Source organism: Parus major, chromosome 4A, assembly GCF_001522545.3.
Source record: "Parus major isolate Abel chromosome 4A, Parus_major1.1, whole genome shotgun sequence".
NCBI lineage: Eukaryota > Metazoa > Chordata > Aves > Passeriformes > Paridae > Parus > Parus major.
In genome coordinates this window covers 18,605,606-18,621,727 of record NC_031772.1, presented here as the reverse complement: position 1 = coordinate 18,621,727, position 16,122 = coordinate 18,605,606, and the positions used below count along the sequence as shown (strand labels likewise).

Genomic DNA, 16,122 nt, shown 5'->3' with positions numbered 1-16,122 from the left:
GGCCATGAGACAGGGCCATTTTGAGGGCTCTGGAGGCTCCATCCCGGGCTCCATCGTGGAATTCCTGCATGGAATGTCCCTCCAGGCACCAGGGAGGAGCACAGCCTCAGGGTTTATGGATTTGCCGGTGTGACCTCAAAATGCAGGACCCAGGGCAGCATTTATTGTTTCCCTGTCAATCTCACAAACAGCAATGCTAAGCTCTAGTTTTCTTTTTAAAAAAATACCTTTTTTGGCTGCAGATCTCTTAGTACACAAATGAAATGAATTTGTATATGAGCATTGTGCTGCTTGTAAAGCCCTTTCAGTTTCAAATTTAGTTTTATTCCTTTTTTTAATCTCCATAGGATTTTCCCTAAATAAGCAGAACTAGGGCAGTGCTAGTGACAGATGGATACAAGGAAGACTTGGATGCTGGAGACACTTTACTGGGCTTGGAGATGTGAACTGGGGTGCTTTCCTCATCACCCAAAGAGTTTAATTTGTCTGCAGGTTATTAATTTTCACCTCTAAAGCAGAGGGCATGGCAACAGAGAGCTTTCCTTGGCAACAGACTCCTTGGGTTCATTAAAGCAGAGATGGGAGGTTTGCAAATGGAAAAAGTTGAGTGATATTAGCAAATCAAATGGGCTGAGGCATCAGGAGTCTTGTCAGTCAGGCGGGGGTGACAGGAGAAGGAATAGTAAACAACATACAAACCATCTTGAAGGAGATGTTTTGGAAGCAGGCAGATCTGGGATTTGCCTGTTTTCCTGCCTTCCCAAGAGCAGGATGGACTGGAGAGGGCTGGGAGGAACCTCTGTGTGTCTGGCAGACTGTGGGCAGTGAACTGAAGAGGTTACTTAATAAAAAAACAGCTTTTTACAAGCAGGTTTCCAACCTGTGGTTTCCCACTAGGGCTTTCATAGAAGTTCCAGTTGGTTTTGATCCTCTCCAAAGCTGAAGCTGGAATTTTGTTGGTAAAATCCCACAAAAAGCTGTTGGAGGGGGGTGTTTGTGAGCATGGCCATGCCCAGTCCATGCCCTCCCTCCTCTCCCATGGAGCAGGCTGTGTGTGGCACACTCCTCTGCCTGCAGCCACGTGGGGGCTGTTGGCACTGGGACTGCTAAATATAAATACTGCAATTAATTAATAATGCCCAATGCGTTAAATTCCTAATTAAATTAGGAATAACTGGAGTTTGGACCAGCATACAGAGTGTGCATAGAAGTGATCCAGATTGGAGAAGGGGTTTGGAGCAGGGGGAGAGGTTTGGGCTGCCCTGTCTGTCCCTGCCAGTGGCCACAATGTCACCTGGAGAGGTCAGGGGTGATGATCCCTCCCTTGCTGGGGTAAACAGCCAGATCCCAATCACATCCATCACAGAGAGAAACGTTTCAGGCACTTGTTCCAGTCCTATGCTTCTATGATTCTATAATTTATGACTGAAACTATCTTTGTGTCAGAGTTAGTTCAGGAGGACACTCGTATCTGGGCTTCTGAATATGTCATCTCCTATTAAAGAACAAACAAACTCCCTTGTAATGTACCATAAATAATAATAATACTTTGCAAGAGCCCGAAGCACTGTGTTATTGCTGTGCTAATCAGAGAGGCACTGGGCCATTAGCAGAGTATTCCATGGGGTTTGGGCTTTTTTTTCCTGCAGGAAGGTACAGTTTCATAGCTGTGCAGCGTGGCTGATTGGTTTATAAAGCCAGGCTGGAGAATTCCTAGTAGAGGTTAGACAAATTCCCCTCCTTTCTCATTAATTAACCTGTAGGATTTGGTGCCTGTTCTTTGCAGTTCAATAGACACAATGACTGCAGGAACATATTTGTGCTCTCTGATATGGAATGAGGAACATCTGCCTTCTGCAGCAGTGAAATAGCAACATGAGACAGGGCTCTCCAAAGCCTCTCCTGCCTCAGTGAGGAAATTCCAGGCTGAAATTTCCATGGGGAGGTGTTGGATAGGGAGGGAAGGCAGGGGGTGAAAAGCAAAAGAAGGGAAATCTCATGAAACCAACAGCAGGGTGGGGGAAAAAGCGTTTTGGGAAAAGTTCCCACATCCAAAAGAGCAAAACTCTCCCAGTGGGATTAAGGGAGGGAGGCCCTGAAGATCTAAAGGAGATTTCAGTGGTGATGTGGTAACACAATAGCAGGAAGAAAAGACAGGACAGGCAGGTGAAATCCTGCAATGCTGCTCTCACAGGCTGCAAGGAAATGAACCTTCATGTTTGGGATCCCAGGGCTGGGTTCTGGGTGTCTCAAACAAGGGTTCTGCTCCCAAAAACTGCCCTGCAATAATAATAAAAACAAAATAATAAAATTATATTAAATTAAATTATCAATTATAGTAAATTATAAAATAAAATTAAATTAAATAATAAAAACTGGAAATAAAGGTGGGAGAGCAGGGTGGGTTCTGGGAGGATGGGACTGTGGAGGGAATGCCAGTGAAGTCTCCTGTGTGTTATTTCCATGACTCCAGATGTGCTGGATGAGGCACAAGGACCAAGGTTATTTTTGCTGTTTCACTGTGATGTGATACTGAGTGTCCTCCTGCTTGGCTTTTGAGTGGCTCTCCAGCTGCAGGGAATTAGGAGAAAATAAATTACACGTGGAAAAGTGGCATTAATCTGATAATTCAGGCAGTCACTGCTACTGCAGAGGTGAACACTGCCCCTTCCTTCCCTGCCTTCACTTCTCTGCTCAGTCACAAGGAGATTCCAGCCTGGACTAGGCTGAGTGAAGCAGGGCAGCTGATTTTGATCCTTATTCAAAAGACAGAAACTTTTGGAGGCTGTGATAGGTCAAACATGAGCAGCTCTGCTGAGACTGACTGGGACATTGTGTTATTGATGAGCAATCCTCGAGTTCTTCCTGGGATTTCCTCTGCAGAGATCCCCCAGACCTGAGCAAAGCCTCCTTCCTCCCTCGCCAGGATGTGCTCAGATGGTAGAAATTCCATTTATTTGTGAGCTAAAGAGCAGGGCAGGAGCCTGCAGTGATGTCTGTGCCCAACCACTGCACCCTGAGAGCTGCCTCAGTTTCCCTGTGGGCAATGTGGGTTTTCCTACCAGAGCAGTGCCCGTGGCACAATCCCACAGTGTTCTGTGTCTCACAGCCAGCTCGGGGCTGTGCTGGGGATTATTGAACCTCTGGGGTGTTCTGGGTGGGCACAGAGCCCCCCACGCCCTCGGGTGTGCCAGGCTGCAGCAGTCCCTGGCACAGGAGCCAGCACCTCCTGCCCATCCCTGGGAGATGCTCTCCTCCAGTGCAGGGAAGTGGAGAATCAGAGAATCCCTCAATGTCCTGAGCTGGAAGGAGCCCACAAGGATGATCACAGCCCTGTGCAGGACCCAGAAGAAGCTCACAGGTGGCTTTTCCCTGTTCCCCCTGCTCTGGCAGGGACTCTGGGCTTGGTCCCCTGCCCGCTGGCTGCCTGCAGAGCGCTTTGCATTGACAATGAGGCAGCAGAGGTGCATTTTCTTGGCAGGGAAATGCAGCTGGGTTCTCTCTGAGCTTCCCTGTGCCAGGGAGAACGGCTGCCCCACTGCTCTGGGCAGGATGGGATTTGTGTGCAGCCTGCTGCCCATTCAGGGATTTGGCTGATCCTGGGGCTTTCTTGCCTTTCAGCACCTTCACAGGGAGCAAGAATTAACCTGGCAACTCTTGGTTTGCTTCTCAAATCAGCTTAGAGTAAACAAGGCATAGGAAGTGAAACAGTGCAATATGAGCCTTATTGACAGGCCTGATCAACAGCTGGCAGGAGAGAAACTGGGATTGTTCTGCTCCTGAGTAACAGTCCTGCACAGAAAAATCCTCCTCCTCCTCCAGATCCACATTCCCAAGTAGAGCAGCAGGGTGGGATGTGCCAAAGAAACCCATTTGCACTGCCAGGGTGCAACTTTGACCAAAGTGAGAGGAGTTTGGATGATGCAGTGCACGGTTTAAAGCTGATTTTGTGCTTAAGAGGGTCATTGTTGTATTCTCTGCGTGTGTGCTGACAACAGTGCAGATCTCATTTAATGTTTCCTTTCAGTTAGAGATAACCTGATCATTGCTGTGTTTTCAGTCCAAGTTTCTGAGGGAAGCATTGTCCGCTCAGGAGATGTCTGTCTGTCAGCCAGTTCTGCTGTCCCAGCTCTCCCAGCCCCTGCAGCTTTTGAATCAGTTTTTTGGTGAGGTTGTGCTGCCTCTGGCTGACATCCTGAGCAGGTGAGGTACCTGTGAGATGAATTCCAGGGCTGCTCAGAGCCGTGGCCATCACCTGCTGCAGGAGATGGGGCTCTCCCTGACTGACAACACATTCCAGCACGTGGGATTTTCCAACGAGAGCCCTCCTGTGGATGTAAATAACTTACCTGGTCTTTCTGTCACTCGAAATTCAGGCAGAATTCTGAAGTTTGGGAAGCTCTAAGCATTTGCCTCCTGACTCCTTCTTTTGTCAGCCATCTCTGGGAATAATGATGGCTGTCAGTGCCTGTACAGAAGGTGATGGGATATGGCTTGATGGAACTGGAGCAGGCTGTGTGGGGCCCCAGCAGTGCAGAGACGCTGGGCAGCGTCCCTTCAGTCCTGCCTGCACTTCTGGTCTGTCCCATTTCAATAAATAAGTGAAGACACCTAAGCTCTGATCCTGCTGAGTGGCACAGGACCAGCAGAAAGTGGCAGTCACGAGGAGCTGCGTGTTGTTCCCTGACTGAAAATCTCCAGCTGCAGGGAAAATGTTGACTCCTCCAGAGGCCAGGAGCAGGAGATCCAAATGCCCTTCTGCCCTTGAGGCATGGAGAAAAAACCCGTGCAAACACAACCCTAAATCCTCTGCAGCTGGAGCTGAGGAGATTGGAGCTTCTCCACAGATTTTACAGCACATCCTGTGTGTGGATCCAGCATGTCCAGTGTCCCCAGCGTCCTGCCTGTGCCCAGAGCACGCTGCCAGCCATTCCCCACGTTGTCTCCACGATTCCTACCTGCCCTCTCCTGTCCCTGAAGCCAGCTGCAGGCTCAGCAGGGATTTGGGAATATCGCTGGGGCATTTTCCTGTACTCAGGGGTGTGTCAGTCCTTCTCCGGGCTGCCCCTTCCTGTGGGCACCGAGCCCCGGGATGGCGGCAGGGGCTGCGCCACCGGCGCCGTGAGCGGCCTTGGCCAGTCCTGGCATCCCCACATCCCCGTGCCCACCATGGGGAGAACCATGTCGACGTGTGTGTCCCAGCTGGAGGATCCACGAGGATTCAGCCCCGTTCCCAGTTGGCTCTACACATCCCATATGCTGCCGCCGCCTCTTCCAACCAGCGCCAGACACCGCCATCTCCTCTCCCTCGACGTGGTGGGTGGCCAGATCGATGAGCAACGCTCAAGGAGTGTGGTTTTGCTTTCTTGGCTGTGCAGAGGGGCTCTCGTTTCCTCGCTGTGGCCAGAAAGTGGGGAGAATCCGGGGGAGCAGGCAGGGGATGGTCAGGAGTGGGGAGCAGGGCGCTGGAGCTGGGGGAGGATCAGGTGCAGCGCCGGGCTGGGAGCTTTGCTTTCAGTGGGAAGGGGACTCATCCTTCGTGTGGAGAGCAGAATGAGAACCTGCTGCCCTTTGAACGTCAGCAAAATCCCCAGCCCTTTGCTGAGTGTGGAACATGTGCTGGCTCTGCAGAGCCGGCGTCCTGCAGCGCTGGGGCCCAGGGTGACCGGCCACCGGCAGCAGGACCCTCCCCAAATTCGCATGGTCCCCCCTTCCCTCCCCTCCCCTCCCTTCTACTCCCCTCCCCTTCTGCAGAGTTTCAAAGCACGGCATGGGGAAAAAAAAAAAAAAAAAAGAAAAAAAAAAAAAAGGAAAAGAAGGAAAAGAAGGACATCCCCCTCCCCTCAAATCCCTGGGTCCGTGACTGAAATAAATAAGCAGAATCCCAGGTAGTGAGGAGGCTGCTAATAACGTGCTCCTGACAGGCACGGGATTGCCGGGCTGAGGGATGGCTGACTGAAAGCTCCAGGCTAGGGTGGGGGTGGGGGGCTTCTTTTTTTTTTTCCTGCCAGCTCTCGCCAGGCAGTAGGGATTTTTTTTTTTTCCTTCCCCTCCCTGATAATAAGGACATCATCAGAAGCAAGATGCAGTGGCTAAGGGATGGAACAGGAATGGTGAGTTCAGGTAGCTATGTCTTTCTCTTTTCCTCTTATTGCAGTACTTTGACAGGGAAATGAACCTCCGTCCTATCTCCTGACTCCTCCTTTACTCCCTGTCCTTGAAACCATTGATCACTCTGTAGCCATTTTATAGACTCTGCTTCCCAAACTGCTGAGCAAAAGAAGAAATTGAGAGGAAGGAAGGAAGGAGGGTGGGCATGCCTCGGGGCGTGGGAGGGAGCGGCAGTGCTGGGGAGGGGGTTCCGCAGGGCGAGCCGGTGGCTCCGGGAGGGGAAGCAGAGGCTTTGCCCGGTTCCCCGGGCGTGTTGAGGGCTGTGAGGAGAGAGAGAGGAGTGCCCGGGGCAGCCGGGACCTGTCGGATGTGCCCCTCCGGCGGATGATGAGTTGCGGTGCGGGGGGAGCCCGGTGTGCGGAGCCGAGGCTGCAGCAGCCTGGCGGGGCCGGCGGGCGCTGCTCGGGCTCGGGGAGGCTCCGGCTGAGCTCTGCCGAGCCTCTGCCGCCCTGCGAACCTCGCTCAGCCCCTCGGGGGGCTGCTGTGCCCGGGGAAGAGGGGAACTTCAGCTCCCCCGGCTCAGCAGGGCCCCTCCGTCTCATTGAGAAACTTCCCCGGGAAGAGATGCGGTTGTTACTGAGAGAGATCCTCCTCCCCCTCCTCCTCCTCCTCCTGCTGCCCGGCTCGCCCTCCGTGCCCAGCTCGCCTTGGCGATGGCATTTCCCTCCCGGCTCCGTGCGGTGCTTTGGGGCTCTCCCTTCCCCGGCTCTCCCGGTGCTGCGGGAGGGAGCCTCGGGCATCCCTGCGGGCATCTCCCGGCTCCGGCAGCACCGGGCCGGCATCACCCGGCTCAGCCCCCGCGTTCCGGCTCCCGGGGCAGCGGCAGATGCTGCTGGCAGCGGGGAGCCTTCGGGAGGGATGGCTGCCCCTTCTCCTCCTGCCCTCCATCCCTTCTCCGCTGCTCCCGCACCCGGGGCTGGGGGCTTTGTGCTCCCGAAAGGCTCGGGCGGTGCTGGCGGTGCCCTGTGGGGTGTAGGCAGCGTTTGGGGTCCTGTTTAAGGTCCTGCCCACCCAGCAGCACCTCGGGGGGTTCCTGCCGACTCCCACCCTCGGAGCATCCGCAGGGATGCGATTCCTTCCTCTGCCCTCCTCGTCCCGCAGCTCGCCCCTCTCTCTCCGCCGTGTGCCGGGTCCCATCGACAGGGATCAAAAGTGGTGCTGGGGAGCCGGGGGAGGCTCTTCTTGTCTCCTTTGCCCTCTTCTCCCAGGGATGGTGCAGGACAAAGTGCTTTTCCACTTGACACAGCACAAGACTTGACACTTTGTTGCCCTCTCATCTTCCCAGATTCTTTCCTTGCTGCCGGCTGTGTTACTCTGCTCTCCTAATCCTTGCTTTCTCTTGGAGAGAAATTACAGTGGTTGCTGTAGCCTGTAAGAGAAGCTATTTTGGGGGGAAAGTAAAACTCCAGTGATTGATTTTGAAGCAGGTTCTACCCGGGAATTTCCCAATATTGCTCCTTCTAACAAGGGAGAAATAAAAGAGAGAGCTGTGGTTTCTGTGTTTTATGCAGCAGTTCAACAGCCTCAGCAGTATTTGGAGATATTCCACGTATCTCCAGATGTCTGAAAATAAAAAAAAAATATTTCAAACCAGCAAAGTAAAACTGAACCAAGTAAGATGAATCCAGCAGAGGTGTTTGCAGTCCCTGGCAGTGAGGAATCTTTCCCTGGGGATGGGTGGCCCGAGGGTTCAGGGGCTCCTGCCCTTGGAGCACAGCGATGTTGGGAACACCTAAAGCCAACACTTGGTCCCTACAAGTTCTGCTCCTTTAGGAAGACAAGATGTGTTGGTCCAGATGCCCTGGCCAAGTGCCAGTGTGGATAACAGTATTCCCTCCAATGCAGATTTCCCTTGCTGTCCCCACTGGGAAGTCATTTGAAATTTTAGTGCTTCAGATGTTGATCATTCGGTGGCCTGTGCTAAACAAGTGAGTTATTCCACACCAGGAGCAGCTGCATTTCAGCAATTCAGTGGGACTGTTATTACCTCAGTCTGCTGGCTAAAATGTACTGTGGAACTATCAACCAGCTCTGCTCCTGAGTGAAGGCTGGCTGCTCTGCTCACACAGCCCCCTGTGCCGTGCACAACCTCACCCTTTCATCCAGAGCCTCCCTGGACCCATTTCCATGGGCACCGAGTCTCTGTTATGCTTTTTTACTCCAATATTATTTCCTGTGTGCTGCTAAAGACCAGAAATATACATTTATTCTGTCAGCATCCCTGGATTTTGTTCTGCTCGGGCACATCGGTCAAAACCTGGATTTTAGCCTGATTTCTCCCAAGTTCTGCACAGCAGTGATTTATTCAAAATGCTGTTTTCTGTTGTTCTCAGCTTGGGTTCAACACTGAGATCTGCTCCCTTTCAGAGTTACTCATCTTTAAGAAGCGTGTCACTAATGCTTTACAAGTGATTGTACCTTTTGTTCTCGTGGCAGGTGGCTTTTTTTTTTCCAAATCAGCCCTTAAACCCGAGCTATTATTCCATAATATTAAGCTGTCGGAGTTTCTTTTTTCCCTCCTTTGCATGTGCTGCCTCCCATTTCTTAAACAATTAATCTTTTGCCAATTATGCTGGCATCCCACGGGGGTGTTTTCCATGCTTCACTGGTACCATGTTGCTGAACCCTCTAGTATTTATTCCTAACCTAGAAAATTTCAACTAATTGTCATTGGTAGTGATGAGAATCAATCTGCACATCTGAGCAGTGTGTGAGCACAATGATTATTTGGTTTGGCATTCTTCAGAGGATATTGATCCAGCATGGTAATCAAATGAGTTGGATTAAACCAGGACAAAATACAGCCTCTTCTGGATCAGTTTTTTATCTGACAAGGGAAGAGTTTTTTCCCAAGTCTTTGATTGTATTACAAGTAACACAGATGTGGATCTTCTGTGGAATTTCCTCACCAAGGGTCTCCTTTTGGGTTTAATGTTGTGCCTGTGACAGTCCAGGTGAGTGCAGCCATCACCTTCAATAGATACAGTCCCAACTTTTTTCTTTCATAGCCATAAATAATGATATTTTTACATTTCCTGTTGTTCAAATCCTTAAAATCAAGGTGCTGTTGATATTTTCCATTTCTCTCCTAAGCAAAAAGTAAACTCTTGTAAATCATCACAACCTAAAATATGGTGAAAATGAATTAGGTGAATCAGAGGTGAATCAAATGCTGCAATTGGTGGAGATACCCCTGGGTTTTCCTCACTGATTCTTTTCCACTTGTCAGTCTGAAAATCACAGGGAAGTACAAAGTACCCTTTGCACTCTGTAATCCTAAAAATCTCAATGGGAAGTCTGGAAAAGAGAAGTAGGAAAAAAGCAGTTGGGGTTTGACTTTAGTTTTTGGAAGTTTGGATAAGCAAAAGCAGCTGGTGGAGAGCAGCCAGGCCAGGGCAGACTGGAAAGAGGAGCTTGTGGTATCCAGAAATGAGGGGGAAATGGGACTGGAGAGGCCCAGAGCAGTTTTTGTGCAGAGATCAAAGGGAGCAGCCCCAGGGAAGCTCCTGAGTGCTCTGGGTGTCCTGCAGAGGATGCTGCCCCGTGTCCTTGCCCTGTGGCCTCAGCAGGGAGAGCTTTTCCACAGCAGAGTGGGAAGTTTGGAAGCTGTTCCTGTCCATGCAGCTCTCCTGTCACTGGAGATGGTGCTTGGCTTTCCTGAGCTCTGCATGGCTGGAGAATTCCGTGGGTGCTGCAGTGCAGGAGCCCCCAAAGGCCAAAGCCCATCCCACCAAATGCATTTCTTTGTTGCTGTTTGCCATTTCTCTCCCACTTTAGGGCTGCTTTAACCTTTCATTTACAGCCTCCTGCCAGTGCTGCTGCTCCAAATGTCCCAGTTAAGAAAGGGCTGATGTTGTGGTAAATAAAAATGTTTGGATAAATCCCTGCTCCGTGCTGATGATTGTCCTTGTGTCAGTCCCAGGAGGGGCTGGGAGGAGGCCTGGCTCCATTGCCATGGCTCTGGCCCCAGCTCCTACCTGCTGGAAAAGGGACACTCCAATACCCCTGTGTCTCTTGAGATCCACCAGGGATGTGTGGAGAATCCTGGGAGGGTGCCATAGGCATGGGAAGCAGGATTTTGTGGAGCTCTGAGCAGGCTGTGCTTGCTGGGAAGCCACACACCCCATGTGGTCACCACGTCCATCTGTCCCTCCTGCTCAGGGTTTCAGTGCCTGAGCACCACAGCCTTTGCAAACCACGAGGTGTTTTTAACTGAAGAGAACCTGATTTCCTTGGATCTCATCAAAGGGTTTTTCTTTTTTCAAACACTTCTTGAAAAATCTCTGAAATGCTTCAAGCTGACATCTTAATGTATTTATGACATTAGCTGCTTCTGCTCTGGAATGGTTGCTCTGAATCTCTTTGAGCCTGGCTGTTATTTTGAACATGACTAATTCCCTGAGTGACTAAGCTCTTAGATAATAGGAAAAATTCATCAAGTTATCTCTGGCTCCAATAGTTTCTATTGTTATGAAAAGACGACTTATGGAACAAAAAAAAGAGAGAGATGCTTGTTATGTAATATGGGCAGAGAGGAGAGACAAGTGTTGGTAGGGACTGGCTGGAGTGCCAGGAGTGCCTTACCCAGGAGCCAGGTTCAGGCTGTGAAATCTCCAGCCCAGTCTGCATGAGAAGTAAAGATTTCCTTGTCTGGAGCTCAGGTGACTCCCACTGAAGCCAAGGAGTTGTGCTCTTGTCCAGAAGTGTGTTCAGAGGGGATCCCAGCCCCTTCCTCCCCGTTCTGCCACGCTGCAGAATTCCTTGGATGTGTCCCAGGATGGTGCTGGGCACGCAGTGAATTGCAGCACACCTTCACTGCTTGTTTCAGGCAGCACCTGAAGCACTCCCCACTCCTGCAGGGCCGTGCTCCAGGCAGCACAACAAACCTCAGCTCCATCCCATTGGGATTTCCCCTCAGTGCTGCTGATCACCAGCACAGAACTGCCATGTGCTGCCCTGTGCAGCACCAGGTGCCTTCCTGTGCCTCTGTGTGCAGCTGTGTCCCACACAGGGGCATTGTCCGTGTGATCCCTCACACCAGGCTCCCTCTGGCACAGCTGGGGTCCCTCTGGCACAGCCAGGATCCCTGTGGCACAGCCAGGATCCCTGTGGCACATCCAGGGTCCCTGTGGCACAACCAGGATCCCTGTGGCACAACCAGGATCCCTGTGGCACAGCTGGGGTCCCTGTGGCACAGTCAGGGTCCCTGTGGCACAGCCAGGATCTCTGTGGCACATTCAGTTCCCTGTGGCACATTCAGGATCCCCATGGCACAGTCAGGGTCCCTGTGGCACATTTGGCTCCCTGTGGCACATCCAGGATCCCTGTGGCACAGCTGGGGTCCATGTGGCACAGTCAGGATCCCTATGGCACATTTGGTTCCCTGTGGCACATTCAGCCCCCCATGGCACAACCAGGATCCCTGTGGCACATTCAGTTCCCCGTGGCACATTCAGGTTCCCTGTGGCACAGTCAGGGTCCCTGTGGCACAGCCAGGGTCCCTGTGGCACATTCAGGATCCCTGTGGCACATTCAGTTCCCTATGGCACATTTGGTTCCCCGTGGCACATTCAGCCCCCCATGGCACAGCCAGGATCCCTGTGGCACATTCAGCCCCCCATGGCACAGCCAGGATCCCCATGGCACAGTCAGGATCCCTGTGGCACAGCCAGGATCCCCATGGCACAGCCAGGATCCCCATGGCACATTCAGCTCCCCATGGCACAGTCAGGATCCCTGTGGCACAGCCAGGATCCCTGTGGCACATTCAGCCCCCCATGGCACAGCCAGGATCCCCATGGCACATTCAGCTCCCCATGGCACAGCCAGGATCCCTGTGACACATTCAGCTCCCCATGGCACAGCCAGGATCCCTGTGGCACATTCAGCTCCCCAGGGCACCGGGGTGCCCGTGGCTGTCACACATTGTCACCAGCTGCAGGAGGGCAGCGCTGGCCATTCCTGGAAGGCAGCAGCCTGTGCTCACTCTCACTGCTCTCACAGAATCCCACTGAGCTGGGAGAGGGAATGGAGCCTACAGGCATTCACCTGCCTCGCTTGGAGAAAGCAGAAAAAAAGTAGAAAAAGGCTGTAAACTTCTTTTGTGAATGCTGATATTGCTGATAAAAACGAGTGCACTATGTTCTATTCATACACCTACTGCTATCCATCTGGAATTCCTACTTCATTAGGTTGGCTTGCACTGTTTTCTTCATTAAAAGAGTGCCAGATTCAATAGGCTGTTCCCTCTCCTTTTTTTGGGAGGCAGAGAGAGGGGGAGAGAACGATTTCTATGAAACACATCCAATTCTCTGGGTTAATTTGTGTGAAGAACATGAGACCCACGGGTCAGCTTCTTAATGAGATGGTTTTTCCTTTCCTCAGTGTCTTGACAAGGAGAAGCCCAGGGAAGGCAGAGCCAAGTGTCGCAGGAGGGGGGTGAGGAGGCTGCAGGGAGCTCTGGCCGAGTGCTTTTCGTCCTCATTCCCTCGCAGGTGCTGAAATGCACCCTTTGATTTTCATGCCAAAGAGTTTCCCTGTGCCTGTGCAGCTGATTTGCTCAGGGATCCCACTGGGGACACTGACCCCGAATTCAGAAGGGTTTACTTTTATTTTCTGGCAGGTAATAATTTCTTTTTCACACAGCACTTTGCCCAGACTTGTGCTGATGTGAAGATTCTGCAATTGAATGTCAGAGTGCCTGGAGGGAGCACTTGTCTTCCCCCAAGGAAGGGACTTGCCTTGGATTTTTCTGCAGTTTGGGCTTTGCTTTCTTTACCTTTTTCCAGGCTCAACACTGAGCCCAAAAGCTGAGAAATGAAATGAAATGAAGAAGTAAAGGTCTCTGTGTTCCTTTAGGCCAGGGGCTGGGGTTTTTCCAGACAAGGAGAGCTTACATAAGATTGAAACGAGCGTCTGAGTTGGATGGGTCCTTTCAGACACAACTTGCTCGGCCCCTGAAGTCTTTGTGACCAGGGTAATTGGTGTTACCACATCTGATTTCTGCAGGATTTGAGGGGGTTTATTTTCCTTTTCATCACTGGGAAGCTGAAGATGCTTCTGGAGTGCAGGCTGGAGTGTGCAGCAGATGCAAGGAGGGCAGAAAGCACTCGCAACACCATTGCCAGGGGCACGAGATTTTAGTCTGTCTTAATGCTTTAAGTTCAAGTAAACTTAAAAATAGAAGATTTATTGTTCTCACTGCAATCCAGAGGAGCACAATGGACTGAGCCCCCCCAGACAGGCTCTCTGTGCCATTTCAGCACTGTCTGTGTGGTGTCACAGGAGCTGTGGCACTGATTCCATCGGGACATCACTGCTGGGGCTCAGTTTTTTCATGGACTGCTTGGAGCAGTGACCCAGAGATGCTCAGGTCCTTCCCCATGACCTCTGAGCTTTGTGCAGCTTTTGGCCAGGTGGTCATGGAGCTGAATTCAACCTCCAGCATTGCCCTGTGTGCTCTAAACATTGCAGAAGTGGGTTTAGAAACTTAATTTCTTCTCATTCCAGCACTCCCAGCCTTGCCACGAGGACATCTTGCTTCAAGTGGTCCTTCCCTGCTCTCTCCCACATCCACCTTCTCTCCCACTTCACTGCTTTGCTGGCTCTCAACTTAGGAAATCCTTCTGAAAAAGGAAATTACTGGAAAAAATGTCCCAAGTTCACGTGGACAGTGAGGAAGCTTTCCATTTGAGGGATGAACAGGCAGGGAACTGTGGGTGACTGGAAAATTCATTTTCCACAGCCCAAATCAGGTCCAAGTCCCAAGTCTCTACAAGTATTCCTTCATTTTGCAGTTTGGATAAGGAATTTTAGGTGTTTGGGGGTTTTTAAAGCTTCCCATGAAGCCATTCCATAAACATATAAGATTATGGAGATTCTTGAGGAAAAATCTCTTTGCAGCAGCTCTGCAGCTCACAGGCTGGTGCCTCCCATCTGGCCCAGGATGGAAAAGAGGGCTCTGGCAGGCATTCCATGAAGAGAAAAGGAAAAAGAGGCAACTCCCAGCTTAAGGAAATCCTCCTTTTTGGAAACAGCAAATCATAATCTCACTGGCCTTAAATCTCTGAGACCCCGAGTTTAATTCCTGCTTAGATTTAGGGAAAAAAAATAGAATTTAATGGTTTTCTTATAATCTCTGATGGAGTCTGAGTGACCCCCCCATGGTGTCCAACGTCACAGCAGCGTTTGTGAGTGCAGGAAAATGGGAATGGAGGAGCAGGTGCCCACACATCCCTGGGTTCCAGGGCTGGCTGTTCCTTCCTGGGGGCACAATTAATTCAGCTGGAAAGTTTAAACTTCCCTCATGGTGCCCTAAAGGTCTGGGGTGGGTGTTCCAAGAGGGAACCCAGAGGAAATGAAACAGTTTGGGGCTGACAGTCACCAGCAGTGTTTTCCCTTTGACCATGAATTTCATCCATCCACACCTTTTATTCCTGCTCAGAATCACTGAGTGATTTTGTGTGAAATTCTGTGTTTTGTGTGAAATTTCCCCCAGTTCACTGAGCCTTATTTCCTTTGGCCAAAGGGTAGCAGATTTGGGCTCCTCCTGGTCCATCCCTACATCAGCATGGCCAGAATTCTCTGGTTAATTAAGGTTAAGAGTTCAGTGGCTCATTTTCCCAGTTAATAGAAGGTGGAGCTGGAAAACAGAGATGCCTCTGTCTGTCCAGGAGTGGAGGTTGTTACTCTGCACAGGGATGGATGGATGGATGGATGGATGGATGGATGGATGGATGGATGGATGGATGGATGGATGGATGGACGGACAGCAGGGCAGGGAATTGGAGCTGGCACAGCCTCACACCCCTGGGCTGTCCTGGCACCTCAGGAGGGGACCAGGGAAGGGGAATCCGGGAGCTGTGAGCATTCCAATCCCAAATCCTGGCTGCTGAGTACGAGCTGTGCCTGCTGAGCTGCAAGGAGTGGGATGTGCTAATTACTGGAGACATCCATTGGAGGGAGACGTGGTCACAAGGCTGAGCCCTGTGCGTTCCGCACGGGAGGATTTGGCAGCATCCGTTTCCTCTGCTTGCTCCAAAATCCCTGTCTTGTCATTAATATCAGTGTGGGACCCCTCTGTTTGTGATTTGGGTGTCCAGAATTCCCCATCCCATCCGTGTGTCCCTCAGGGGGATGCAGGTCCAAGGCTGGACGGGTGTGATGTGAGCTGGAGCCTCCATCCCTGGCTGCTGTCCCTCCTCAGAGTGCTGAAATTCCAACTCCTCTCTCATCCAGGCTGATCCTGCATCACAAACTGCGCTCCCCAAAGCTCCCCGAGTTCTGCAAGTTGTGTGCAGTGAGGGATGTGGTGCTTTATGTAACTGGTACAGATCTTCCCATTCCTCATTCCGGGCAGAACGTTAGACCAAACTTCCCGGGAAGAATTCCATGAAGTTCAGCTTCACCGTGGTTTTATATAAACCCCTGCTGTGTAGGTGTGCTTTATCAGGAAGGTACCATCCATTTTCATAGTAAAATTAACATTTAGTGCACGCAGAAGGCATGGGAAATTATATAAAGCAGCAAGTACTGTTGGGAATACTGCGAATATAATTTAAATTCTCTGCAGTAAATCTGTTTGTGCTGCTGTTACACACACACAGAGCCTCCTCTAGAGCCCCAAACCTGTCCCTGGGTGAGGTGGGGCTTTCCTGCCTGATCTTTTAGGGGGTGTTGGACCTGGGGAAGGGGATGCTGTGGCTGAGCCCCCCCGGGATGCAGCATCCTCTGGGGTGCAGCATCCTCTGGGGTGCAGCATCCTCTGGGATTCAGCATCCTCTGAGGTGCAGCATCCTCTGGGATTCAGCATCCTCTGGGATTCAGCATCCTCTGGGATTCAGCATCCTCTGGGGTGCAGCATCCTCTGAGGTGCAGCATCCTCTGAGGTGCAGCATCCTCTGGGGTGCAGCATCCTCACAGCCTCCTGTGGGGGGTTTGGGGGCTCAGGAG

At 51.4% G+C, this 16,122-nt stretch overlaps 1 protein-coding gene across 6 annotated transcripts in view; it reads left to right on the top strand.

Moving 5' to 3' along the window:
* Positions 1-16,122, top strand: part of ARHGEF9 (Cdc42 guanine nucleotide exchange factor 9) — a 204,617-nt gene that overhangs the window by 66,983 nt on the left and 121,512 nt on the right. The window contains exon 1 of one of the 6 annotated variants that reach the window (XM_015626405.3): positions 6,015-6,113. The exons of 4 other annotated variants lie outside the window; for them this stretch is intronic. In XM_015626405.3, coding sequence (XP_015481891.2) covers positions 6,084-6,113 — 30 coding nt within the window. In that variant the 5' untranslated portion in view covers positions 6,015-6,083. Of the gene's footprint in view, positions 1-6,014; positions 6,124-16,122 lie in introns of those variants that run through there. One more of the 6 variants, XM_015626409.3, reaches the window with a different exon arrangement.